This window comes from Neomonachus schauinslandi, chromosome 2, assembly GCF_002201575.2.
Source record: "Neomonachus schauinslandi chromosome 2, ASM220157v2, whole genome shotgun sequence".
NCBI lineage: Eukaryota > Metazoa > Chordata > Mammalia > Carnivora > Phocidae > Neomonachus > Neomonachus schauinslandi.
Genome location: NC_058404.1, coordinates 35,548,725 through 35,575,856, shown reverse-complemented (window position 1 = coordinate 35,575,856; position 27,132 = coordinate 35,548,725). Strand labels below are relative to the sequence as shown.

Below are 27,132 nucleotides of genomic sequence, written 5' to 3'. Positions count from 1 at the left end.
CCTCAAGGCAATACATTAACTCTGCCTGGACAAATCAATCTTTTGCAAAATAAGTGAATGACATTCTTGGGGTTCTTCCTAAGAAGGCTGATCTGAGTTCAGGCTTTCCTGGCCCTCATCCACCCTTTTGGGCAGTCCGTGCCCTCTGATTCAGTCACAAATTTTATTTTACTGTCCTAGTTCCAAAAGCATTTCAGTTATTCAAAGACTTTAAAGATCACCCTGTCATGTTAACCTTTCTTTTTGGTGAAGTGCAGTGAAGTGTCCCTGACCCTTTCCAGTAAGATGAGTGCTCTTCCCTGTGACCCCTCAGTGAGAAATTACGGTTCCCCTGCCCCTCGCTGGTGGTGCCCATCACTTGGTCCGAGTTTCTTCCGACGGCTACTGTAAGCTAAGGGCAGGGGCCTCCTGTTCGCACACACAGCATGGGACCTCACACCCAGCAATGCTCACGAAGCAAGTAATACAAGAGCTACAAATTCAAGTGGGCATAATTAAAATGTTTCTTCATCATTCAAGCGCTGACTGTATGAGTGTATAAATTATGCGTTTTTCTTCTTTGATGCCATCTTTAGTTATTTCACAGCTTCTAACTCTCCTTTCTAGGGAATGAAGAGCAAAAATAAAAAGATCTCAATTTAAGGTCAATTGATTTTGTTTCCTGTTAACATGCTTTTTATAATCTATTTGGTGGTTATGAAATTTGAAGCCATCATGTGTAACTGATTTTAGAAAAGTGTTACAAATTATAATGCCTCCATAACTGAGTATGTCAATAAATCTTATTATTCTGGAGTTTAAGTGGATTTTTTTCACACAAATTGATGTCTCTTCAAAAGGTAAGAACTATGTGGGTTCTGCTTATTTGTAATGTTCTCAAAAACCCACAAGAAGCTACAGTATTTGAATAACTGGTCAGAAACACTCATGAAAAGACACTGTCAATCACAAATTAAGGTGCAAATATCAATGCCGTCTAGTTTTCAGCAGTTGGTTCTGTGGTAAGCAAATACTTTCATTACTACATTTATATTAAATCTAATAATGCATAAAGGTATCCAACCCCTCCCCCAAACCTCTCTAACCTCATCTCCAAGACTTCTTGTCGGGTTTCTTCGTATTTTTTCTTCCATTCATTTGCTTCAATTTCCTTAGTGATTATCTAAATTATAATAGAGATAAAGCTTGGTTTTACCTACTGAAATCTATTACAGTTTGAATTTAAGATTGGAAACTGAAAACACACAACCAGGTGCATCCCAAGACATTCAAGCTACATTGGGAATATAAAGCCTCAACCTCTGTGTAGAATGCTCACAAGCATTTGGAAAAATGTACTCTCTGCCACATAGGATGGTGGAAATGTAGCCACCAAAGTAGAGGGGAAGAGAACATCTCCCAGGAAAGTTCCAAGTGATAATCACAATCTCTGTGAATTTTACCCAGGTCCAGGGTCTGGCTCTTAGCTCTGTAGGCCCAGAACCGTGATTGATTGGGACAGGACACCAAAAGAAGAGCCATCAGCCTGGCAGAGACTCACCTTAATCAAAGTACTAATTTTACTTATGATAAGAAACAGAACTATGACAGCATCAGGGCATTAGCATGACCAGCATATTCTCGTTCTACAGAGATTTCTGATGGCTTGATAAGAACGGAGTCATAACTAGGGGCTCAGAAGTTCAAAACCTCCAGCCAGATGCACCTGTATCTCACTAAAGGCGGGATCTTGCTCCTCAGACCAGCACCCGTATCCCTGTTTGGGATGCCCTTAGAAATCATTACCTCAAACTCCGTGTGCCTGGACAGAGCTTAGAAGGGCATCACTGTTCTCCTTTTATTATACTTCTCTATGCTTCTCTCTTTCTCATTGATAACAACATTCTTTATTTTGGTGCCTTTAATCAGAATCTCAAGAACCTAGCAGCCAGCCCGTCTGCTTCAGGTGACGAGGCACATTCTTGCTCTGCTCCAATAGGCAGTCTTCTTCTCATAGTTTCACTCTCGGGAGGAAGATGAGGTCATTTTTCTCACTGACAAGATTTTGGTAGGGCCTCCTCACCACTGATCCCAAGTTCTGACAACAGGATCAGCTGACATCCCTCATTATCAACGTAATGCTATTTTGTGAAGCTTTAAAAGACCTATATATCAGGTTCTTAACTACTCTCACTGTATTATAAAAATAACATCGCTACAATAAGGGAATTCCCTTCTTTAAAAAAAAAAAAAGGGTGGGATCATCAAGAAACACTCAAGCCAAACACATAAAATACAGCATAGAAATATAATAATAATAATATTAAGAGCACATGACTGCGTCTTTCATATTTTTCTGATCACCCAGGAAAGGCCTAGCAGGAATCTGTTTTGAACAGAGGCTGTTCAAGAGACACAGGAAAGGAATTTAAGAGTTGATCTGTTTAATTAAAGAATGGATCAAAGTGGGAAGCAATTTTATATTACTGCAAGTCTGTTAAACGAAGGCACTGATTTAGTTACATATGTGGGAAGAGTTGGCAGAATTCAATATTCAAAAAACTTCAAGGCTGAAAGATAACGAAGCGCTGTCAGCTTTTTCCCCAGGACTCCAGCACCAATGAGAGTTTTACAGGGAGGCCTTTCTATGAACTACACAAGCTGCAGGAAGTAAGAACTTCCAGCCAGGAATAACTCAAGCCAAACAGAGATGGGATCTCCCTGCTGGTGCATGGGCTTCACAAAGTCAGGGAGTGATAAGTGGACAGAACACGAGGGTCTTTACCTCTTCTCTTATGAGAGTAAGCACAGCTGTCTTATCTGATTCACTGAGGCAGATGCCATCCAGGGGGCTCTCCCCTCCACAGGCCACAGACACGGGGGCCTTCTCCACAGAGGACTCCAACAACAGTCCCTGAGGGGGCAAGAAGTTACACTTAATACCTTCAGGCTTCAGCTTCCCAACCCCAAGCATCCTTCAATAACTTCCTTATTACTCAATGGACTACAATGTTTAAAAACATGTTTGAAGACAAAAACACAGCAGGGGAAGCTTTCAAAAAATAAAATAAAATCTAGTTATAGTACAATCTAAAGGAAAAAGTTCTCTAATGAATATGGGGGTGGGGGGGAGCAAGTTAACTTCCATTTAACAGACAGCCTAGTGAAGTTTTCTCCTTATCCAAAAAGGAGAAAGTGTGATTATCACAGTGACCGGTCACCAAAGAATCACATGCTTGAAAAGGAAAAATGTCTCATTTTTCAGGGGATTTCTGGGGATAATGCATTCCATGTAACTTTTCCCAAAAAAAGTATCAACTTTCAAACATATTGAAGTACCAACTTTTAAACATATTGTTACTTTTGTGTACTTCTTTAGTCACCTTGGATAGAAATGTTTCTAAAATGGACTAGTAACTCTCAGGCTTCAGGAAGCAGAAATGGCACACACATCTGAACGCTGACTCCCCCGCCCCACCCCTGGAATGATTCGGGGCCACCAGGAACTTCAGCTGCTCTGCAGTGACGTCCAGCCCTGACCCAGTGATGCTGTCAGGTGGACACCATGAATGGTCCCTGTACAAAGTGGCCAGATCTATGCCTGCACTTCCACTTTTCACTTTTTTGATTCTTTTTGATTCTTCCTTGCTGTTAAGTTTTCAGTTCTCTTCTGGTGCGGCAGTTTGCTTTTATAGTAAACTCAGGTTCCAGAAAGCCACAGTAGTGATTTTTCACATGAACATGGACTTCATTCTCTGCTCTTTCCTAAAAGGCATTTTTGGGGCTATTTCCTCCCACCTGTGTAAGTAAACTTTTTGTGTAAATAGGAAAAAAACTGATCTAATAACATCCAAAATGCCAGCCCAAGGACCTGGCAATAATCTTAACACTCTTAAGAATCTGTATAACCAATCTCTCTGGTATCTTGTTTGAACCAAGACTGAACAGAAAGTCCAGAGTCAGCTTAGACCAGTAGTTTTTAAACTTTTCACGGTCATTGCAACTCACTGTTCCTCTAGAAAATGCTCAAAAAAATTCACGCATAATTTTGCCTTTAGCTTCACGTAGAAGGGCCTGATACAGAAAACCCTGGCTTAGGCCAGGGAAATGGGGAATGCGAAAGCCACAAGCTGGCAGCACCCGTTTCAAGCAGCATCTGGAGGAAGGCAGCCCACTCTGCCGACAGGAGTCCACGGTCCCCCCAGAAACACTCTCTATCATGGGGTAGATCTATCACTAGAGCCAGAGGCCACTTGTGGGCAGCCTCAAACATGGCCCCCGATGACCCCCACCGTCCTGGTACTCATCCTCTCATGTAATCTCCTCCCCTTGAGTCTAGGCTGGACCTGGGGACTCACTTCTGAAGAAACTATGTTTTGTAAAAGCCATGGGATGTCACTTTTGAGATTAGTTTACAAAGACTCCAGCTTCCACATTGTGAAGAGCTCCCTATGGAGAGGCCCACGCGGCAAGGAATTGATGTCTCTGCCAACAGCTAGTGAGGACCTGAGACATGGCAACAGCCGCGTGAGTGAGCTTGGAAGTGTCTCTACCCCAAGTGGAGCCTGGAGGTGACGCAGCTCTGGTCAATACCTTGACTGCAGCCTGTGTAAGGTCAGAGGCACCCAGCAGAACCGCCCCAGGATTCCAGAGCCAGAAAGGAGGACATCAGAAATGTTTCTTGTGGATAATGAATAAACCTCTGGACATTTGAGTCATCAGCCCATTAACTTCCTGTGCCATGCTTCTCCCTCAAGAAACTTTCTCATACTCTTGTTCCCATGTAACTTGCCTACAGGGAGGTAACACCCTAGGTCAAGCTGACACGTTTGGTTCACTTTGTTAAATTTGTGATTCTAAGTTAATACATTTTAAAATCAGTCTTTTGTGTTTTTATTAGTTGAAGCCAGAATCACCAAGTCAAATCAATTCTAAGAAACAGCCCTTCTGTGCCTCCCATGACACTCAAGTTAGCAAGATTTTGGGAAATAAGCCAAAAAGAGTTTTCTTAGTAAGGAAAACATCAACGTCTATTCTAGAAGTCGGCATCTCATTCATTTGTTGAGAGGATACATGAGTTGTCTGCCCACTTGCTCAACAACTTAATGTATCTGGAAGAGGCAACATCCCAAGTGGAAGCAGGTGATCAGACCTTAGATAAGGGCAGATATATCCAGATGAGTGGGCTCTGCGGCCTGCGGCCCTCCCCTGATCACTCCCTTCCACCTGGCCCTGTGCCTCTCCCCTCACGGCTTAAATGCAAAATGCAACAGCTCTTATGAGGAATTTACGGCCATGGCCTATCTTAGCCACCTTTTTCAAGAATCCTAGGATTTAGCTTTTCACCTTCTTTAGTCCTTTATATTGCTTATCAACAGCACAGAAAGCCTACGGAATCTACCATCATAAAGAATTGACCTGACAATCTCATCCTGGGCCAGGTAATCTATTATGTTTAATAAAGATGCTAACCTAATCAGTCAGTTCCAGCCTTCCAAAGGATCCTGTTTCACGTCCCCTAATCCTTTCCCCTATCCCCAAAGCATTCACAACTGAGGGCCAAGAAAGACCTGTCTCTAGACAGTGGAACTCAATGCAGTCTGTTGCAGACTGGCAGTGAGCACGGATGCCACCAAGGAAACCTCTCTGCTCATGTCCTTGCAGTGGGAAAATGAGCACCGTTAGTCTCTCACAGCAAGCGGAGTTCATCCCATCTTCTGTCCTTGAACCCACTAGAGTACTAGCACCCCAGCCACTGAGCTCTAATAGAGACATCCCTGGAAAAACCAAATGAACTCAATTTTTAGAAGTTTAAGCCTTCCTAAAAAAATAAATTGACTCCTAACTGAAAAGCGCTGCAGACCAATAGCTGATAAGCAAGATGAGACTCACTGCCCACAGGTGAGTGCACTCTGGCTTTAGTCACTTCGCCCCGGCTACCACCAACTGCTGCAACAGGAATGCACTTCCAAGAAACACAGAGAGGCTTAAACAAGTCAATGCTAGATGAACCAGATTTCTTTATTCAATGTTTTGAATACTGCAATTTCCTTATGTGACGCCTATTCCACATTCTAGGAAGTAGAAATTCATTGATTTCAGGAAGTTCCACTGGGGTTACTTTTAAAAGATCACAACATAGGATATGTTCTTCGGCAGCCAGCTCCAAAGACAAGTGTTCCCCACTTTTCTTTCTCGCTCACTCTCCCACCCTCTTCCTGGCAGCATCACCCCACCTGACAGTGGCCTACCACTCTGCAGCTCCCATTTTTGACGTTATCACTGCCTTTCATCCACATGACCACCGGACGAGGCCAATAGGTGCTCTCATTTTATGGATGAAGAAGTTGGGAATCCGGAAGTTGAACCAGTCTGTTCCCAACGCTGGGGAAGCCACCTAAACCTGCAGCTGTGCAGACCAAGGCTTGGTCCACTCGACACAACCTGCCCCGATCATCCGTTTGCTATTTTTAAAGACTGAAAATACAAGAAAGTGCTCCCTTAGTACTTAGAAAACTTCCAAAGGAACTGGTTTCCCCAAGTGCATGAGCAGGCTCTTTGGGTAGCGGCGTGTGTAATGTCAGCCTATTGTGGGTGGGGGTGGCAGGCATCCCTCCCTCCCACAGATGAGGAGAGACAGGCCCATGAGTGGCTGTCCTGGGATTAGGTGACCTGGCTCCCAAAAAAGTGATTTTGTCCAGAAACAAATTCACTAATGTGTGAGGCCCTTGTGGGGGGACAACGCTCCTGAGACCCTATGTGCTTTGTGTATGTCTTCCTTCTGCCCACGTTTCCACAGGCTACTCCTTCACCCATCTACCTTCACGTTTGCTCATTCTGTGTCCTCTAGGGAATCACTGTGTGTCTTGGCCTAACAGTGAGTCCTGAAAACAATTTACTGGGACATGCAATCGGCATTAAAAAATGAAATGGAATTTAAAAAATGAAATAGAGGAGGTGCCTGGGTGGCTCAGTCAGTTAAGCGTCTGCTTTTGGCTCAGGTCTTGATCCCAGGGTTCTGGGATTGAGCCCTTAGTCAAGGTTCCCGGCTCAGTGGGGAGTCTGTTTCTCACTCTGCCCCTTCCTCTTCCCCTGCTCGTGCTCTCTCATGCTTGCTCTCTCTCTCTCAAATAAATAAAATCTTTTAAAAAATGAAATAGAATAGAAAAATATCAGAGTGAATCACATGAAGAAAGGTAGATACTGTTTTGTGCAATTTGTTTTATAAAAATACAAATGCATACGTTGTGATGTGTCATTCATATATACATATATATATTAGTCAAGATGCAAAACATATTTTTACTGTGGATTAAGGTAAAGGATGTTTCAATCACAGCTTCATCTAATCCTATAGCTTCAACTATCCTGTGTCCTAAAGACCCTCAAATTTTTTAAAGATTTTATTTATTTTAGAGAGAGAGAGAGAGAAGGGCAGAGGGAAAGGGAGAGAGAGTCTAAAGCAGACTCTATGCTGAACGCGGAGTCCGATGCAGAGCTTGATCTCACAACCCTGAGATCACCTGAACTGAAACCAAGAGTCAGGGGCTTAACCCACTGCGTCACCCAGGCACACCCTGGGTTGGCTTTAATCGATTTAAGGGCTGGGGTGCCTGGGTGGCTTAGTGAGTTAAGCCTTCAACTCTTGGTTTTGGCTCTGGTGGTGACCTTAGGTCTGGGGATTTAGGCCCGCATTGGGTTCTGCGTTCAGCGGGGAGTCTGAGGATTCTCTCCCTCTCCCCACCTTGCACACACTCTCTCTCTAAAATAAGTAAATAAATTTTGGGGCGCCTGGGTAGCTCAGTCGGTTAAGCATCTGACTTTGGCTCAGGGCATGATTTTAGGGTCCTGGGATTGAGCCCTACCTGGGGCTCCCTGCTCAGCAGGGAGTCTGCTTGTCCCTCTGCCCCTCCCTCTGCTTGTGCTCTCTCTCTCTCTCAAATAAATAAATAAAATCTTTTAAAAAATAAAAATCAGGGCGCCTGGGTGGCTCAGTTGGTTAAGTGACTGCCTTCGGCTCAGGTCATGATCCTGGAGTCCCGGGATCGCGTCCCACATCGGGCTCCCTGCTCGGCAGGGAGTCTGCTTCTCCCTCTGACCTTCTCATGCTCTATCTCATTCTCTCTCTCAAATAAATAAATAAAATCTTAAAAATAAATAAAATAAATAAATAAATAAATAAAAAATCAATCAATCTTTTAAAAATTTGTAAATAAAGCCAACCCAGGCTTTTACTGAACTCATGCTATGTACTTATCAGAACTGCCTCCTGGAAATATGGACTTAGAAACTGGTCCCACAGATGTCTCAAAGCCACAGATCTAAAAATTAACTTCTACAATTCTGCTCCTCTTTCTGTATTCTTACTTTACTGATTCCTGTGTTCAGCAGAATTTACTGTGGTAGGTGCTGAACTAGCAGCAAACGGACAGTCGTGGTCCCTACCTTCACCAAGCTTACAGTGTTGGAAGGAAGGAAGGGAGAACAAGAAGTGACTCCAAGGGGTAGGTTCACAGAACTGAAAGAACTTCCATGTGGTTCAGAGTCAGATGTGTGAGGGAGAGAGGAGACAGTGGAAGCTGTAGAGAAAGGCAGAGTCCCAGTGCAGAAAGCCACATCCGCCGCCGGAAGAGTCTGAACTTATTCTAAAGACAAGGGAAGCCAACCAAGAGGGTTAAGCAAAGAGTAACAAGATCAGTTTGGTGTTTAAAACATTACCTTGGCTTATGTAAAAGGATGAGAGAACAGCCTAGAAACAGGGAGACTGGTTAGGAAACTACCACCATATTTAAAAAGACTGGTGGCGGCCACGGGCTGGAGAAACATTGGTGGGTTTACAATATATGGTTTCCGTACTTTGAAACAGCAGATTTTGCGTGTGGGAATAAGGGGGAGGGAGAAGCCCCTGGGCACCCCAGGTTTGCCGGGCAGGTTATCAGTAACACTGGCCACTTGGACATTCAAGGAAGAAACCTTGGGTGGCTTTCACCAACTTTCTCTCACCACCACTCCACCCCAGCCACCATGCACATCTCCCAAGTCACCAAACAGCGATGGTTCTACCTGATAAATCTCTCTCAGCCTCCACCCCATCCTTTGAACTCTTACCCATCACGATGCTCCTTACTTAAAACCCCACGATAGTTCCTTACTGCTTCTACCACAAATTTCAAACCTCCTGGCACCATGTCACTAGCCCCTGATGATCTGGCCCTCAGCTACTATATGTGGACTACCCTCTCACACGAGATGACTAACACTTCCACTTCCTCATAGAGCCCATGCTTCTCACTCCCAGCCTTTGTGCAGGCCAACTCTGCTGCCCAGAACACCCTTCACTGTTTTATCTTTCAAACTAAGTTCAAATGGCGGAAGCTAAGACAACACCACCTTAACCAAGTGATCAAAGTTAACTCCACCAATAATGGGACGAGCTGGGATCCACAAGGTCACTTCTGATGGCTTTGTGCCCAAAATGCATAAACTGAATTTAATTAGCAGAAACACTGGACGAACCCAAAATGAAAGATATTCTACAAAACACTGACCTGTATTCTTCAAAAGTGTCAAGGTCAGGAAAGACAAAGACTGAAAAACTATCACAGATTACAGGAGACTGAGAACCCGAGAACTAAATGAAACATGGGATCCTGAGCTGGATCCTGCACCAGAAAGAGGACGTTACCGGGACAACTGATACAATTCAAAAACGGCTTATAGCTTAGTATTATAATAATACTGTACCAGTGTTCACTGATTTTGATAACTGTACTGTGATTATATAAAATGTTAACATTCAAGGAATATGGGTGAAAGATTTATAGGAATTCTTTGTACTATTTTTCTAAGTCTAAAAAGTGTAACATAATTTTGCTTTTAATGAGCTCAAATTCAGCCTCCCCAACACCTGCCGCGCAGGCGGTCAGCCCTGGCTCCCACAGCCCCCGGAACACATTGGATTACAACATTCACACCGTCTCATTAGTTTCCATTTTGTATCCACTACCAGTGCTGTTCAAAAGAATTACAATGCAAGCCACTGGTAATTTAAAATGTTTCGGTAGCCATTTAAAAAGTAAAAAGACACACAAAATTAATTTTAATAATATAGTTCAGTTAACCTAATACATCTAAAATAGGATCATCTCGACATGTAATGAATATAAAAAGTTCGAGACATTTTCTTTTTCTTTTTTTTTTTTTTGTCCTAAGTCTTTAAAGACTAGTTATATTTTACATTTACAAGACATCTCAATTCAGGGCGCCTGGGTGGCTCAGATGGTTAAGCGTCTGCCTTCAGCTCAGGTCATGATCCCAGGGTCCTGGGATCGAGTCCCGCATCGGGCTCTCTGCTCCTTGGGAGCCTGCTTCTCCCTCTGCCTCTCTCTCTCTCTGTCTCTCATGAATAAATAAATAAAATCTTTAAAAAAAAAAAAAAAGACATCTCAATTCAGACTAACTACAGATCAGGTGCTCAGTGGCCACATGAGGCTGATGGCTACTGGATAGATATCAGGATAGACTACGAGCTCCTCAAGTGAAGAAACTTTTATTTATATTTCAGCCCGTCACCAAACACTGACTACAATTTAGTTAATGAATTAATGTGGGCTTTAAAATAAATACTGAAAAAAAAAACAAAACAAAACCCCTGAGCCCCACACTTCCCCTGCCCCCCACAAGTGTAGGAACTTACGGTCATGGCAGATCCATCTTTTTCCATCTTCTGGCACGTCTCTTTCTCTATACCTACAACACAGAGAGTCATTTTTATAGTTATCCCAAGAAGTCAGTTCCTGTCTTTCCTGATGAAGACTCTGGAGACCCCAGTGCAGGCCCAGAGCGACATCTATGAACCCAAGAACAGCATTTCCAGATTTTCAAAGGAGCACCGGCACTTTGTTGATGGATGTGTTGTCTGTGTTAAAAGTCCGAAATACTCAGAAGAAAGGGGAGTGTTGCCGTTAGACAGCCATACACACAATCACCATCTTCAGGTGGAAAGAACAGCAAGGCTGCCCCCTTGTGTCCGTAAAAAGTTTTGTAAATAAGTTGTTACTACAACCATGGGACTGTGTCAGAAAGAGGAAACCACAATGTGAATGTTATTTTTATTAGCAGGTCTGAGTGAATTTACATTCCAGCCCAGAAGGGTACCCTCAGACTATTTAACGTAGCAGATAAAACAATAAGCTCTAAATTTCAATGCCCGAAAGACTAAATTCATTCTCCTCCCCATACGCCTTCACACTTGTCTACCACCACCAAAGGCAACATTAAAAAAAAAAAAAATTATGCTTTTTCTAATTAAAGGAATATGCACTCATTGAAGAAAATTTTAAAATATGAAAAAAACCACAATTTTAAAGCTACAATCCTCCATGTAGCAACAGCGAATTGTTATTTTAGTGTACTGTCAAGAGTGAATTATTTAAAACACAAATGTGACCATCACCACTCTGCGTACAAACCTTCAATGGCTCCCCTTTACCGACAGGATCAAGTCCAGATTCCTCAGTACAACCTTGTTTTCCCACTTGTCCTGAATTCACAGAGAACTGCTGAGCATTTACCAACACGGCAGGTTCGTTCCCGCCCCTGGGAGAGATTCTCGTTCCCTGGGGCACACCTATGTGTCTATCTATCAAGACCTGGTGCAAAGGTGACTCTCCCCAGAGAGTCTGACTCCCCTGACAGAGCCAGAACTCCTTTCCCACCTCCACAGCGCTTACCACCCCTGCATGACCGTAGCCTTTGCTTGCTCCCAGGACACGGCTATCAGTCCCTGGAGCTGGAGCATTAGCTTTTCACTAACTGAGGACAGCACCGTGGCTAACAGAACCCCAGCTCTAGAAATTTCCGTTGGAGGAATTTCCTCTAGTGAGGAAGAATATAATCCATCAAATATCTACATGCCCCTCAAGAAATTTATCAGAGACACCTGTTATAATAAATACATGGAATAGGAGTAGTAAGAAGAAATGCAGTGGGAACACAGTGTGGAAGCCAAGTCTCACTTTTGACAGAAACCTGAAAGAACAGACAGAATTTTTATAGAAGATGGCAAAGAAAGGCATTTTATTTTATTTTATTTTTTTTAAAGATTTTTATTTATTTATTTGACAGAGAGAGACACAGCGAGAGAGGGAACACAAGCAGGGGGAGTGGGAGAGGGAGAAGCAGGCTTCCCGCTGAGCAGGGAGCCCAATGCAGGGCTTGATCCCAGGACCCTGGGATCATGACCTGAGCAGAAGGCAGACGCTTAACGACTGAGCCACCCAGGCACCCCAAGAAAGGCATTTTAAATGTAAGAAATAATGTAGGTACAAGAGTACTCAGGATCATCCCTGGGATGATGTCAGAGCAGAAAGCGGCCTGGGAAGAAATGTGGAATAGTGCCTGGAACCTTTACTCTACAGATGGGAGATGGAGATGTGGGCAGTGGGGAGAGGCTGAGGAGAGAACTCTTGCATAGTCTGGACTTCCACCTGCTTCCCTGGTTTGATGACATGTTGTGATTTTTAAAATTCTGAGTATAAAAGTCCCCAAATCAACTTACATTGCTGAAAATCTGAGTTTTTAATAATGTTTACGGTAGTCAGGAACATGGTTTCTAAACATCTCACAAGTCAAGTTTAAGGCCACAGATACATCTTGGGACCTGGACAAGGGCCTCAGCTCTAGAATGTTCTTACAAGTTCAACAGTGAGAAGCTTCAGCATAGGTTAGTCTAGTTAGTTCTTTTACTAGAGCATTAAGGATTTTTCAGGATATTAGTCAATTTCAATCTACCACATCGGTGAGCAGGAAAATGTATAATATTCTAGTCATGAAAGCAATCTCTTCCCACATTAGCACTGCAGTTAAAAGACCGTGAAACCAGATTGTTGAGGTTTGAATCCTAGTTCTACCATTTGCTAGTCAAGTGACCTTGGCTGACTGACTTAACTTCTATGTCTCACCTTCCTTCTCTGAAAAATGGGGGGAAAAAAACAATACCGATCAAGGAGTAATCAATTAATAGATGTCAAGCACTTACAACTGTGCCTGCACACGGTAAGGCACTCTCCGTGTTACTGTTATTTCTCTAAGTTGAACAACAATCACAACATGGCTATAGGCCACTGCATTTTGAGATGTGGTCCCATGCAATAAATTATTCAAAATTCAAGCAGTCTCATATGTCAGCGTCTCCTGTACATTCTGCCACACTCATCCCTATGCCTCTGGTACTTCAACAAGACACCCTCCTGTGCCTCTTTTCTAGATAAAGAAGCAAAGCACAGATCTCTCCTCCAAGTGACCCAATTCTCTAATCTCTTTAAAGCGCCTCCTGCATTAGGCTTTCAGGCATTTCTAGGCTTAAGTACATTAGAAAGATGAACATATACTTCCATACCTGCTTCTGAGGATGAAAACGCATGATTTATGGTAGACACGGGAACATTGGAACATTCAAAGTACTCCAGGTCTTCCTCTGGCTCACCTTTCACCTCGGCCCCAGATGATTTCTGACCAGATGAAGTGGACGCCAGTTTCTCCTCATCAGTAGCGTGGCCATCCCTATTAGAAACGTCTGAAATCTGGGCGATCACTGCTCCTTCATCCTGGGAAATGCAACAGATCAGAGGCTACCGTTTAGGAGGACCAACAGTGGGGAAGGCGACATCTCAGACACCATTCCACACGGGTGTCCGAGAACACTTAACCACAGATTTTGGTACCAGTCAAGGAGGAAGCTGGGGTCTCTCAATCATGAATACTATGCTTTCTAGAACCTAAGTTCTGTTATTCACACATGACCTCTGAAAAATTAACCTTTTCTAGCCTAGATTTATAAGCCAGAATTTTAAGTGGTCCACAGTGGTTTTCAAATATTTTGCTCATATACTCCCTGAATTGTTTTGGAATATCAATGTACCCCTTTGTATTTTCAGGTGACTTCCAAAAACTTTTCAGCATAAATATAAAAAAAAATCTGGTATACTTTAAAAACTGGCCTTGCTTACTTCAATCTAGTTACTCTAGTGATTTGATGATGCTCTATCATCTCTTTAAAATCAAACATGAACACACACTCTTTAATAATTTTAAGTCAGAAATTTGCATCATTGCTTTTCCCCTCTGAATTTGTATTTCCCTTCTACTTCCACCAAGAAATTATTCTTAAATAAAGCATTTGTATACTTGAAAGTCTTTTAAAGTTCTCCCTATCATTTTTCTCAGTTAAAAAAGTTAAAATTAAAAAAAATTTCTATGACCGTAAGTCAGTTTTTCTTCTGGAGAGTTAATCATTGTACATAACTAATGCACAGTGTATCCTAAAATTATTACAACTTTTTTTTTTTTAAAGATTTTATTTATTTATTTGAGAGAGAGAGAATGAGAGAGAGCACATGAGAGGGGGGAGGGTCAGAGGGAGAAGCAGACTCCCTGCCGAGCAGGGAGCCCGATGCGGGACTCGATCCCGGGACTCCAGGATCATGACCTGAGCCGAAGGCAGTCGCTCAACCAACTGAGCCACCCAGGCGCCCCAAAATTATTACAACTTTTGATGAGTACTATAAAATTCAAAAATTGATACTAAAAACAAGTATCAATTACATTTTGTTGTACCAATTACTTAAAACTTTTGCAGTGTCATATGTGCTATTTTTCTGAATCAAAGGTAAATTTCTCATGGTTCTTGTTGCCTGCTTTAGCAGCATTTGAAAGTGGATACTTTACACATTTGTAATAGATGAAAAAATAAGTGAGAGGGCAAATTTTTTTTTTTTAATCTTCAGCCATATACCAAGTTGTTGGTCCAAACTGTGTAAAATAAGTTAAATTTAAAATGCATTTTATTAATCAATGAATGTATTTCTATAATCAGTTATGCTGAAATAAAGTTTTAAAAAGGGTCTCAATCAAATAGGTCTGGATTTTTGTTTCTTTTATGTTTCCCAATTCATACAGTCATGGACAAATATTTATTGCTAGAAGGAAACAAGGGTCCATATGAATTTTAATCCTGTTTTTCATTTTTATAATTATAAATCAATAAGAAGCCTTAGATATTTAAGCTTACTTATACAAATAGATGAAAGAGAAAAAAGTTTTGTAATAGAAATATGTCTCTCGATTCTTGGAACCCCTTTCTAAGTTATGTACCAAAAAATTCTATCATCAAAAATTATTTTGGGGGGGCTCCTGGGTGGCTCAGCCCGTTAAGCATCTGACTTTGGCTCAGGTCAAGGTCTCATGGTCCTGGGATAGAGCCCTGCTTTGGGGATTCCTGCTCAGCGGGGAGTCTGTTTGTCCCTCTGTCCCTACCCTGGCTCATGCTCTCTCTCTCAAATACATAGAATCTTTAAAAAAAATAATTTTTTTACTGAGATATAATTGACATTTAACAGCGTGTCAAGGATAATTTTTAATGATCGATCAGGTGGTAACTCAGGTTCTCCTACTTTGCTAAAAGCAATGAATTGGAAAACCATCTGACTTAAAAAAATTGTTACCCAGTTATTAGAATCAATCACTTTCTTAAACACGCATCAGTATTTCAAATCAGCCCTTTGTCTGATGTCCCAGACATTTCATACCCAGTAAAAATGCATCTTAGTAAGATTTAGAATGGGAGGAAACTTTACCCAATAGAAGTGGGAAAAGGGTTAATGTGAGGGGGCTTCCCTGTTCTCAGGAGCCTTCTCAGGTCACTTTAGGAAATTAAGGGTCTGGAAATTGGTTTCCTCAAAGCTAGATACTCAAGACACCTGTTGGAAACTCTTCATTAATCCCCCCTGGCTCCCCCATGCCCCCCAGGAGGATACAAACTCCAGTTTGGGGTACCCCTGGTCTAAGAGACATTCTGGTGATGGGCAGAGACTCACCTGAGAACAGCCATCCAAAGCAAGAGACTGTGTTTCATATTTCTTCACCTTACAGCCACTCCTGGAAAGGAAAAAACAAAAAACAAAAAACAAAAACAGGCCATTTTGGAATCACATTGACAATTTCCAAGCTATGAGATGGAGCAGAGAAAGCAATGTGTGCAGAGAAAAGCCAAAGCATACAGCACCACACACGTTCTACATCTACACACTAGAGAGGGGAACACCTTTCACATCTCTGAATCTTCCCCAGGAGACAGGGCAAGCAAGGAACTAGAGCTCAGCTCATTCTCTGAAAAGACCTCCTCACGTGCTTCTGTGGGACGTTTAACACCAGTACCCTGACCCCTGCGGTTTCTGCTTACACACCACCAAGCCTTTCAGAGGTACCCTTAGCACCTAGAGACATTCAGTTCATCTGATCCTTACTCACTTGGCTGTGACAATTCATTAGAAAAATTACCACACTGGACCAGATTCTTTGAAAAAGTTCTTTATTGCACTAAAAACCACATAAGTCTGATAAGACAGTTCCAGACCTGTGTGCTAACAGAGAAGAACTATGGTCAACGGAAAGTACAAAAATAAAAATATTTGTGTAAATGGTTACCATTTCTATTAAGCAGTAAGATGGAAAACGAATGTCATGTATTTGTGCAAAGATTGGAACTGGCACATAATTTATGACCTGAAGACTAGTTCAGATTCTGTTCTGTTTTAATGAACTTAAAATTCCCAGTAAAAAAGCCACTCTGCCAAAATAAATAAATTTACAACTTTTTCTTCTTCTTCTGGGGGGAGGGGGAAGGAAGGAGCATATAAAGTTACCAGAATGTGCATGCTCACTATCTAGTTTCTGGATTTTTCTTTTACTAATGCTCTTACTAAATGCCACCCCCTGCTACCAAACCACCAAACTGGAGTTGCCTCTAAAATGTATCCCCTGCTCCAAGCCAGCAACCTTATCCTATCAAAAAAGTCAATTATTTCCAACAACAGCAGAGCAGTCCCTCAGACCACTGTCAGGATGATCTCGGGGCCAAGCCAGCGCTCATTATCAAAGTGCCACGTGAGGCGTGCCAAGCCAGGGAGCGCAAGCTCTTGCACCTAAGGTGGAAGGCTGATCTCCACTCCTTTAGGTACAAATTGCAAGGCTAAGCTGACTCATGAAGTGGCAAATGAAATGCAAAAAATCATCAGAAGGTCAAACTCAGAAACAAGCCAACATGCTATGGAGAGATGGTCTGGGGAGAGGAACTGCCAACAGTCCCAGGGACAAACAGAAACAGCAGAAGTACTTACAACAGAAAACAGAGAAATTTCACTTGTTCAGTAGTCCTGATGCACCAACAAAATTAGAGACAGAAAAGAGACAGACAGATGGAGAAAAAAAATCATGTAAAGCCTGGAATATTTATCTGTAGTCTGGCAGATGTAAAGGCTGCAAAATTCTTTCTATGAGGTGGGATACAAATGTTATCATTGGTGAGCGAATGATTATCAGGAACCTCTCTCTAACAGAGTAAGAGGAGTAGAAACGCTCAGAAATGCCTCATATTCAAATTTATAGATGAAAAGTGAACTTCCAAATATTTGTCAATATATAAAACCAACATTTCACTACTGAGAACATTTACTCATAAATGTCTCATCATCCAGATTAAAGGCAGTGTGTGAATACAACAATAGTTGACAATGGATCAGATTATAACTACTGTATGTGTGTATCACTAAGAAGCTTACCGTGATTTTACATAATTTATCTTATTTGAGCCATAAAATACCAATCATAGATGGTACAATGTCTCCACTTTACAGAAGAATCTGAGATGCCAATTGCATGCATCTTTTAAAAAGCCCCACAAGTAACCTGCTAACAGAACTTCAAACTTTCCACTCGAACCTCCTTCACAGGTACACCTCCAGCCCTTCCTACCGATGAAGGGATTTTCTAAACAAAACCCCAGAGTTACACAAGAGGTGGAGCACCCTCTCTTACAGAAAGAACAAGGAGACAAGAGTTTTGATTGCGTAAGAGTTAGAAAAAAAAATCTGTAAGGTATATTAAATCAAGAAGTTCACTCACCAAGAACAGAACAGGAGGAAAATGCCACCGGGTGAGAGTGGCAGGATCTGAGAGGGTATTTCTTGCTACTGCAAATTAAGTGTAGGATAAATTCCCCTCCCTTTGGTCCAGATTTAATCTGATCTAACATGAATTCACTGGCTACACGGCTTCGACATACAACTGTAGGGAGGCCCCCAATGACTCCTTATCAACCTTGCTAGCCAGAAGCACCCTGTATTTTGGACATCCCACATTATAAAGCACCAAGGCAATGACGGGGCCAACACATACCTGAAGTACGGACTAGAGAGAGGTAACCAGCCTCAGTCACAGAAGAGCACTCTGAGGATGCCCAATCAATATTTTCCAGCAACCATTTAACTGCTCATATATAATGAAAGAACAGATCAAGAACTACTGCTGACATTTCATTCACCTTGGACATTCTGGGGTTGCCGAGGAACTGATTTCTCATGGCTCAAGCTTCTTGGTCCTGATGCTTTCTGCTCTTTAAACTTTTCTAATATAATACATCATGCCATCTAGCATGCTCTGTCGGGTCACAGTACTGCGGACCATTACTTTCCTGACTCATCTATGGTGACAGCTAGAAATAATGGTACTTCTCATCCTCCCTTTTCACATTTCATCCTCCATGTCATTGGTCCTTCTCTATTATCTCATTTTTAGTAAAATGTCACAGGGTCACAAAGGGATATACTGTCATTAACCCAAGTTCTGGGAAAAGATAACTCTGTAACAAATTTAAACTGAAACTTTACATGGAATCCAGCTTGATCACTCTGAGAACACCAAGGACCTTGCAAAGGTGGTTATGGAGGTCCCAGAAAGCAGGGGAGGAGGAGGGAGACAACACACAACAAAAGACTAATTCAGTCAGATTTACATGAATGTTCAAAATATCCTTAATTCTCACTGGACATTTACTGCCTTACTGATGGAGCCAGAAGCTAAACATGGAGACGTAAGAATTCTTACCAACTTTTAGCGGTAGGTTTGTTTCCAACAAAAATCACAGCTTCCTGTTTTAAGTGAAAGACTTCTAGAAGACCTTTTGGGACCATTCTGCACATGTTACCGATACTAGACAGGTAATCTGGAGGCTTGGAATTTTTGTTTTATCCATAGAGAATCTGAAGGTGGTGGCTAGCACTGACACTTGAATTCTGTAGATAAAGTTAATTCCTGACAGCCCAGATAGGATTTCTGAAAACCATCAAATCTCTAACCTATCATATGCTATTTTTTTTTTTTTAAATAGGAGAAAAGTACCCAAGGTGTGGAGCTTGAATAAGCTGAGGACTCAGAAACAAGGCAGACGCCCGAAAAGGAAGCCTCTGGTGTTTCTGACCCTACACCAGAGTTAAGCAAGATAGTGAGGACTGCTGCACAAAGCTATGAGCTGTGTGTCTGCCCTGTGGCACCTCAAAGGTAACTTCAGTTGGCCAAAACCAGAGCAGTCGGCTGCCAAACTCAGAGTACAAAGAACACAACACCCGCGCCCGTCGTCACTCACGTTATTAAACGCGACTTTGCCTTCTTGGGTGACGCTAAGATTTCATTAATATGATTACCGGCGGGAGAACAAAAGTCACTGCTTGCTAACGTTGTAGTTGGTTTAAAGGGATCCACGGATTCGTCAAAGTGGTAGGAGCCCTTAGAGGAGAGAGGGGGGGAGTTCTGCAGAGTTGAGTGGCCCCCAAAGGGACTGAAGTTGTGGTGATCCCACTGGCTGGGATCCAGCTTGGCAGATGCCTGGGAGGGAGGAGCACTATGTGCAGCGGGGTCTGCAGGCTGGTCCGTACCTTTGGCGCCTACCGGCTTACTAATGCTATCTTTCTGTACCTTGGGAGGCAGTTTGCTACCCAGTTTCCTGCCAACCTTCCTTGGAAGGCCTTTCCTGGGCTCTATATTTTCCAGATCTTCTGTGAAATCAAACTCTAGTTTCAGAGGTGAGTTCCTTGACTCCTCCAGCAGCTCAACTCCTGAGTCGTTGGTGTCACTGCTGGGAGTGCGCGATGTTTCCTTCATATCAGGGGGAGATTTCTGGATCCTGGCACCTCCTAGCAAAGCATTTGTGTTCCCATCCATCTCATCGGGACAGAACTGATAGGATGCCTGGGGGAGAGGTGTGCCCTCCAGGGCAGTATCAGTTTCTAAGAATTCACCAATTGTCTTCTTCCTCAGAGAGACGGGTTTGGGTTTCCTTAGCTTGCTTCTGCTGGGAACAGGCTCTGGACAGGAACTGCCAGCCTTTAGGTCAGCTTCTGTGGAAGCCTCCAGTGCAACCCCCATGGTGCCTTCTGTCATTGCCTTGTCCAGGATGGCTTCTGGTGTGCTGGAGGGCAAAGCCTCACCCGAGACCACAGTTACACAGCCATAAGCGGCCTTTGTTCCTAGAGCCGCTGGGATATCCGTGGCATTCTTGGTTTCTATTGAAAATGGCCTCACTACTGAAATTTTGCTACTCTCGTGTTCAGGTTCTTTGAAATCCTTGGCCGTGTAAGAATCAACAGCCTGCTGTGCTACCTCATTTTCTGAGGTTCTAGAACAAGTCTCAGATGAACATTTTTCAACCACTTCTGCTACCAGCTGTTCATCAGCTTCTTGTGATTCTAAAACAAAACACAAAAGCCATCTATTAAAGACTTATCTTTTGGGCATGGATGAATAATCTCTACTAGCTGAATCCACAGAAACAAGCACCAAGTTCCTCCCTCCTTGCTTTTATTAAGCATCTCTAAGATTCAGCAAGGCCAGCAGAGCAGACTGAAAGGGAACAGCCGGTGCTACCTCTAAAATCAATTTTCCTAGCCCAAACTGTATACGTGTTTCATCCCAGTTATATAAACAATAATTATACCAAACAGAGCTATTGAAGAAAAAGCTAAATAGATCGAGAGACTGTTCTGTAGGCTAAAATAACTGGATTGGAAAGAATATTAGATGATGCCAGCTAAGGTAGAGGGGTCAGATCTGGCCCCTGACAGCTTCAGGGTCTGAATGTTAGGCAGGAAGCAGATTTTCATCTTTGGATGGCAAAAACAAGTATTCCCTCTTCCCCAGAATATTGTTTAAATTACTGAACTGTGTTTAAATTACTGAACTGTTTCAAAATTAAATGAAAAACCCACCATGGCCTACCCACCATGGCAACTTCTCTGTAGATTTAAAAAACTAAAAGAATCAGGGGTGCTTGGGTGGCTCCGTCAGTTGGGTGTCTGCCTTCAGATCAGGTCGTGATCCCACAGTCCTGAGATCGAGCCCCGCCCGCATCGGGCTCCCTGCTCAGCGGGGAGTCTGCTTCTCCCTCTCCCTCTTTCCCCGCTCATGCTCTCTCTCTCTCAAATAAATAAAAATGTGTGTGTGTTTAAAACAAAAACAAACAAAAAAAAACCTTGAAATTAAAAAAAACTAATTTGAAAAATCAGATACAGAAATGGCTTTAAAAACAAATAGTCCTAGGGCACCTAGCTGGCTTAGTCGATAGAGCATGCATGTGACTCTTGATCCCAGGGTTGTGAGTTCAAGCCCCACACTGGGCAGAGGGCTTACTCAAAACAGAAAAATCAACTGGATTTAATAAAACTTAAAAAAATACTGATGTCATTTAAAAACAATAACAAATAATCCTTATTTTACTAAGACACAAATCATACAATAATAAAGTTATTTTTTCTTTCAAAGCTCTGTCACTAAGCTGGGCCAGGTAGTCTCTCAAAGCACTTGTGAAAAATAAAGATCCTCTCTAACTTGGGTTTTATTAGAAGAAATGCTGCAATTAGGAAGGTGTACACGAGGGTATTTCTTTCAAGCACAAACTAAGATCGTGCTTTCCTAACTTCGATACCTGAAATAACAATAGAATAGTAGCAGCAAAAACCAAATAAGCTGGTATGATCTTGGTATCTCATGATTTTAAGGGGAACTCCAAGATGACCCTCTAATCCTACTTCCTAACCCTAATCCTAATACAGGATCAAAAAAACTGAGGACCACGGGAAGAGTTTTTTAAAGCACTCAGATCTATTTTCACATGGCTCCTTTATGACTAGAATTAGGTAGGCAGTGGCTTACAAACTGTTCTGCACAGATGCTTCAGATATTCTACCAATGTCCAACGTCAAGTTTTGTTTTCAAATATCCATTTAACTATTATTAATACTGTACTTTTTAAGATGCTCTTAACACATTGTATCTGGGATTTGCTTTAACATACTTCAAAAGAATTTCTTTTTTTTAAAGATTTTATTTATTTGACAGAGAGAGACACAGCGAGAGAGGGAACACAAGCAGGGGGAGTGGGAGAGGGAGAAGCAGGCTCCTGGCTGAGCAGGGAGCCCGATGCAGGGCTCGATCCTAGGACCCTGGGATCATGACCTGAGCTGAAGGCAGACACTAAACGACTGAGCCACCCAGGCGCCCCCAAAAGAATTTCTTTTTAAAAACAGAAAGTAAAGGGGTGCCTGGGTGGCTCAGTCAGTGCCTGACTCTTGATTTTGGCTCAGATCAAGATCTCAGGGTTGTGAGATCGAGCCCCATGTTGGGCTCTGCGTTGGGCATGGAAGCCTGCTTAGGATTTTCTCTCCCCCTCTCCCTCTGCCCCTAGGGAGCTTCAGGATGAGGGCTGGTCACCTGAAAGGCCAAGCCAGAATGATGGGGTTGGAACTGTCAGCCCCACCTCACCCTCAGGGGAGAAGAGAAGCAGGAAGCGAAGTCTAATCATCAACAGCCAACGATTTAATCTAACATGCCCGAATAATAAAACCTACATAAAAACCCCTAAACAACTGGGTCTGGGGAGCTTACAGGTTGATGACTTCCTCAAAGTGCTGGAAAGGTGGGGCACCAGAGAGGAGAGGGCATGGACTCTCTGCACCTTCACCTCATTTTGTCTTTTGCACCCTGAGTTCTGTGAGTCATCTAAGCAAATTGCCAAACCTGAAGAGGGGGGCTGTGGGAACCCCCCAATTTAAAGCCAGTTGGTCGGAAGTACTGAAATTGTATTTGCAACTGGCATCTGAATGAAGTGAGGGAGGGGAGGCGCACAGTCTTGAGGGAGGGGAGGAATGAGCACTTGCTTTGTGGGGCCTGTGGAAACTATGGATAGTTAGTGTCAGAAGTCACGGAGCTACCGATGCCAAGTTGGTGTCAGAGAATCTGAGAACATACAAAACAAGAAATTTGTCTTGAAACTGAATATTCAAAGGCACCTGCAAGTTTTTAAAATGATGCTGTTAAACACTGCAATATTATATTTTCCCCCCAAAAAGACTGAAACTCGTGAGGAACCACTTCACATACTTTTTCTAAATTTTACACCTGCAAAATTAAGAAATTAGCCAAATTGTGAGATACTCTCAGTAACTCAACTTTGAAACAATTTCCTTATGCTCCTCTTTCAGGCTTCCAGGACAGATGAGCTAAAGTATATTTTCAGGTACTAAGTGTTTCGAATCCTCATTGGTCACTACTGACTTGTACAAATCAAGGTTTTCTCAATAACATATAACAAACGCAACTGAAATACGCTGATTTAGACCAATTTAGTTATTTTGTATTTTTCAATTTCATAAATCCCATTGTTTTAAAAACTGGTGTTTTGAACCTTTACAACTATAATATATACCACTTCCCACGATCTATCCAGTCTTTTAATAAATAGCTCTATTTGTATTATCCAAGTGATACACATAATAAGGAGATGATCTCATCCCAGTATAAAGTGGCATAACTGAGCACAGAGCAAATGCAATATAGAGAAGAGCTGCAAGAGTATCAAAATTCTGGTGGCTTCGGCAAGGGTAATGAATAGAAGAGAAATATAGAATATTTGAGAAAGAAAATGAGGTAAAATTGATAAGGGCCATAGGACTGAAGTCGATGGAGGTATCAAAGATGATTCGTAAGTTTTTAACTTATGGAAAGACAAGATGTATTACCATCCAGTGATATTCAGGAAATACTAGCAAAAGAGTTTGGGGGCTGTCGGAGTGGGGCCAGGAGTTTGGCTTGGAGATGCTGAGAGCTGTTTGGGCCTTTGAAGTAGAGATGTTGAGTAGGCAGTAAGCTCAGAGAGATCTGGGATACAAATAATACTTGACATAACTGAAGCCAAGGAGGTAGATGTGATTCCCTTAAAAGTCACATGGAATACTACATAATTATAAGTTATTTCCATTTTACACTTTCATCGTTGAGCCTCAGCATATTTTATTTTATTTTTTTTAAAGATTTTATTTATTTATTCATGAGAGATAGAGAGAGAGAGGCAGAGGGAGAAGCAGGCTCCCCGCGGAGCAGGGAGCCCGATGCGGGACTCGATCCCAGGACCCTGGGATCATGACCTGAGCTGAAGGCAGACGCTTAACCAACTGAGCCACCCAGGCATCCCGAGCCTCAGCATATTTTAAATCTGAATTTTTAATTTTTTAAAATTTATTTTTATTTTCTTTTTAAGATTTTTATTCATTTATTTGAAAGAGAGAGAGGGAGAGACAGAGCATAGGGTGGAAGGCAGAGGGAGAAGCAGGCTCCCAGCTGAGCAGGGAGCCGATGTGGGGCTCAGTCCCAGGACCCTGGAACCATGACCTGAGCCAAAGGCAGATGCTTAACTGACTGAGCCACCCAGGTGCCTCAAATCTGAATTTTTTTATAGTTGGTATCTTTTATTAAAAAAAAAAAAAACAAACCAAAGCGTATCTAAAAGTGATTAATCCAATTTAAAATAAAACTTCAAGAAAAAAAACCAAGCTCATAGATACAGAGAGCAGATTGGTGGTTGCCAGAGGTGGAAGGTGAGTAAAATGGGTCAAAGGTACAAACTTCCAGGTATAAAATATATAAGTCATGGGGTTGTAATGTATGGTGTGGTAACTACAGTTAATAACATGGTACTGCATATTTGAAAGTTGCTAAGACAGATCTTAAAAGTTCTCATTATAAGAAAATAAACTTGAGGGGTGTCTGGGTGGCTCAGATGGTTAAGCGTCTGCCTTCAGCTCAGGTCATGATCTCAGGGTCCTGGGATCGAGTCCCACATCGGGCTCCCTGCTCCTTGGGAGCCTGCTTCTCTCTCTCTCTCTCTCTGCCTCTCATGAATAAATAAATAAAATCTTTAAAAAAAAAAAAAAAGAAAAGAAACTTGAAGCTATGTATGGTGACAGATGTTAACTGGACTTATTGTGGTGATCACTTTGCAAAATATACAAATATTGAATCATTATGTTATACACCTGAAATTAATGTCAATTATATCTCAATTAAAAAACCTGAATTTTGGGGCGCCTGGGTGGCTCAGCCGGTTAAGTGTCTGCCTTCGGCTCAGGTCATGATCCCAGGGTGCTGGGATCGAGCCCCGCATCAGGCTCCCTGCTCAGCGGGGACCCTGCTTCTCCCTCTCCCTCTGCGTGCCACTCTGCCTACTTGTGCTCTCTCTCTATCTCTCTGTCAAATAAATAAATAAAATCTTAAAAAAAAAAACAAACCTGAATTTTAACCATCTTTGTAAATTAAGAGTAGTATTATTAATAATGGCATAATAGTTTTATATAATAAAAGTGTCCAAATATTTTAGGGATACATATTGAAACATATATGACATGATACCTGGAATTTGCTTTAAAAATCTTGATAATTGTTTCATCTCGGCACTGGGAATATGGAGGTTCTACTTTTCTGTGTGATGTTGGGAGCTGATCACAATAAAAATTTGTTTCTTTTCTCTCCCAGTGTCTTCTCCTTGCCATTAACTTGTAAACATTCACCATCAGTCTCCCTCATGGGATCCCTGGGTCCTCACACCCCCAGTCCTCTGTCCTTTCCTACAGGCTTGAGAGAATGTGAGGGGAGGGCGAGGGTACAGACAGGAGAAGAGTGTGACCCACTTCTTGGAACCTCACCATCAACCCCACGCTTCCCAAAGACCAAGGGGAAACCTCTAAGAGCCACCTCTCACTTCCCTCTCTCCTAGCTTTTGGTTTCGGCCCTAATCTTCTCTATTAGAAAAGGGCAGGGCCTTCCCACCTTCCCTCAGATCTGTGCACTCCTTTTAGATCCTCCCCCCTTGTCCCCATCTCCACCAGCTGCTTTTGCCAAGCTGAGAACCTGAAACTCGAGAGGGAGAGTACGTCACAGCATGAGGGGACAGGGCAGGCAGCCTGAAAGCTGGACAAGGAGGAATGACAACGGAGCAGGATCTCAGTGTTAAGACAGAAGTTCTAATGCTGCCTGGCCCAGTCCCATCCCTGCAGCTCTAGGGATTAAGGAGCTTTGTGGGCTGCATGATAAAGCTTGCCACCCAACCCTTGCCACCCACTGGTGGAACAGGGAAGGAAAGCAAATGCCCCTCATCTGAATTCAGCCTGAGCAGACAGGTGGAGGAGCTCTGCCAAGAAGACACCACCCAGGTACCAGGCAGAGTAACCTGCCCAGTCATGCACCCAAGTCACTGAGGACCCCTCCTTGGTCCAGTATCTTCAGTCCCCACTAGAAAGTACTTCCAGTGGGACAGAGCGGGTGGGAGAGGATTGCTCACTGACTTAAGCCAGTTTGGGGAGTAGTGAGAATGTAAAACAAGAAAAGAGACCACAGAACTCAAAAAGATATGTCTGAGTAAGATTTGAATGTTACTGAATCTGAATCTGCCAAGTATCCCAGTACCAGCAGGGCCTATATACCTAGTGCCGCCCTAAAACAGAATGTAAACTTCAGGTACCACAGAGCAGAGGTACAATGAATGCCCTTCTTAGCAGGCTCTGGTTCTCGGTCTTCCATCCGTCAGAGCTGCAGCCACAGCCGCCAGTGCTTCCTTTTCATCTGGAAAATTATGTAACTGCCCTACCTCTATTCATCCTTCTATTTTTACAAAAATCCTGTATTCCTTAAAAATCTTCCTCCAGGGTGCTGAAATGCTCTCTCCCTGAAATGAGTTTGATGAGTCTGGACGATTCTGATAAGCACAGCATTGCCTGGCAGCATCCTGAACACAGACGGTTAGAGATTAGATCAGTAGATGAATTCAAAGCAAACACAGAGGAAATCCAAAAATAGACCAACATTTCCACTTCTGCCACATTTGTTGCTGTTAACACAACCCTTCCTTTCAATTATCAGCCTTCTCTAAATCTAAAAGGCTGTGTGAATCATCCAGGGGTGCTTTAAAACATAGATGCTTTTTATGCTTATTCA

At 42.6% G+C, this 27,132-nt stretch overlaps 1 protein-coding gene across 13 annotated transcripts in view; it reads right to left on the bottom strand.

Moving 5' to 3' along the window:
- Nucleotides 1-27,132, bottom strand: part of TACC1 (transforming acidic coiled-coil containing protein 1) — an 85,667-nt gene that overhangs the window by 7,669 nt on the left and 50,866 nt on the right. For 2 of the 13 annotated variants that reach the window (XM_044912109.1, XM_021681525.2), the window contains exons 3-8: nucleotides 19,460-20,558; nucleotides 15,855-15,915; nucleotides 13,379-13,586; nucleotides 10,676-10,728; nucleotides 2,765-2,893; nucleotides 1,086-1,162 (exon numbers count right to left, since the gene is read on the bottom strand). In XM_044912109.1, coding sequence (XP_044768044.1) covers nucleotides 1,086-1,162; nucleotides 2,765-2,893; nucleotides 10,676-10,728; nucleotides 13,379-13,586; nucleotides 15,855-15,915; nucleotides 19,460-20,558 — 1,627 coding nt within the window. Of the gene's footprint in view, nucleotides 1-1,085; nucleotides 1,163-2,764; nucleotides 2,894-10,675; nucleotides 10,729-13,378; nucleotides 13,587-15,854; nucleotides 15,916-17,156; nucleotides 17,193-19,459; nucleotides 20,613-27,132 lie in introns of those variants that run through there. The other 11 variants (XM_044912116.1, XM_044912101.1, XM_044912160.1 and 8 more) reach the window with 9 other exon arrangements.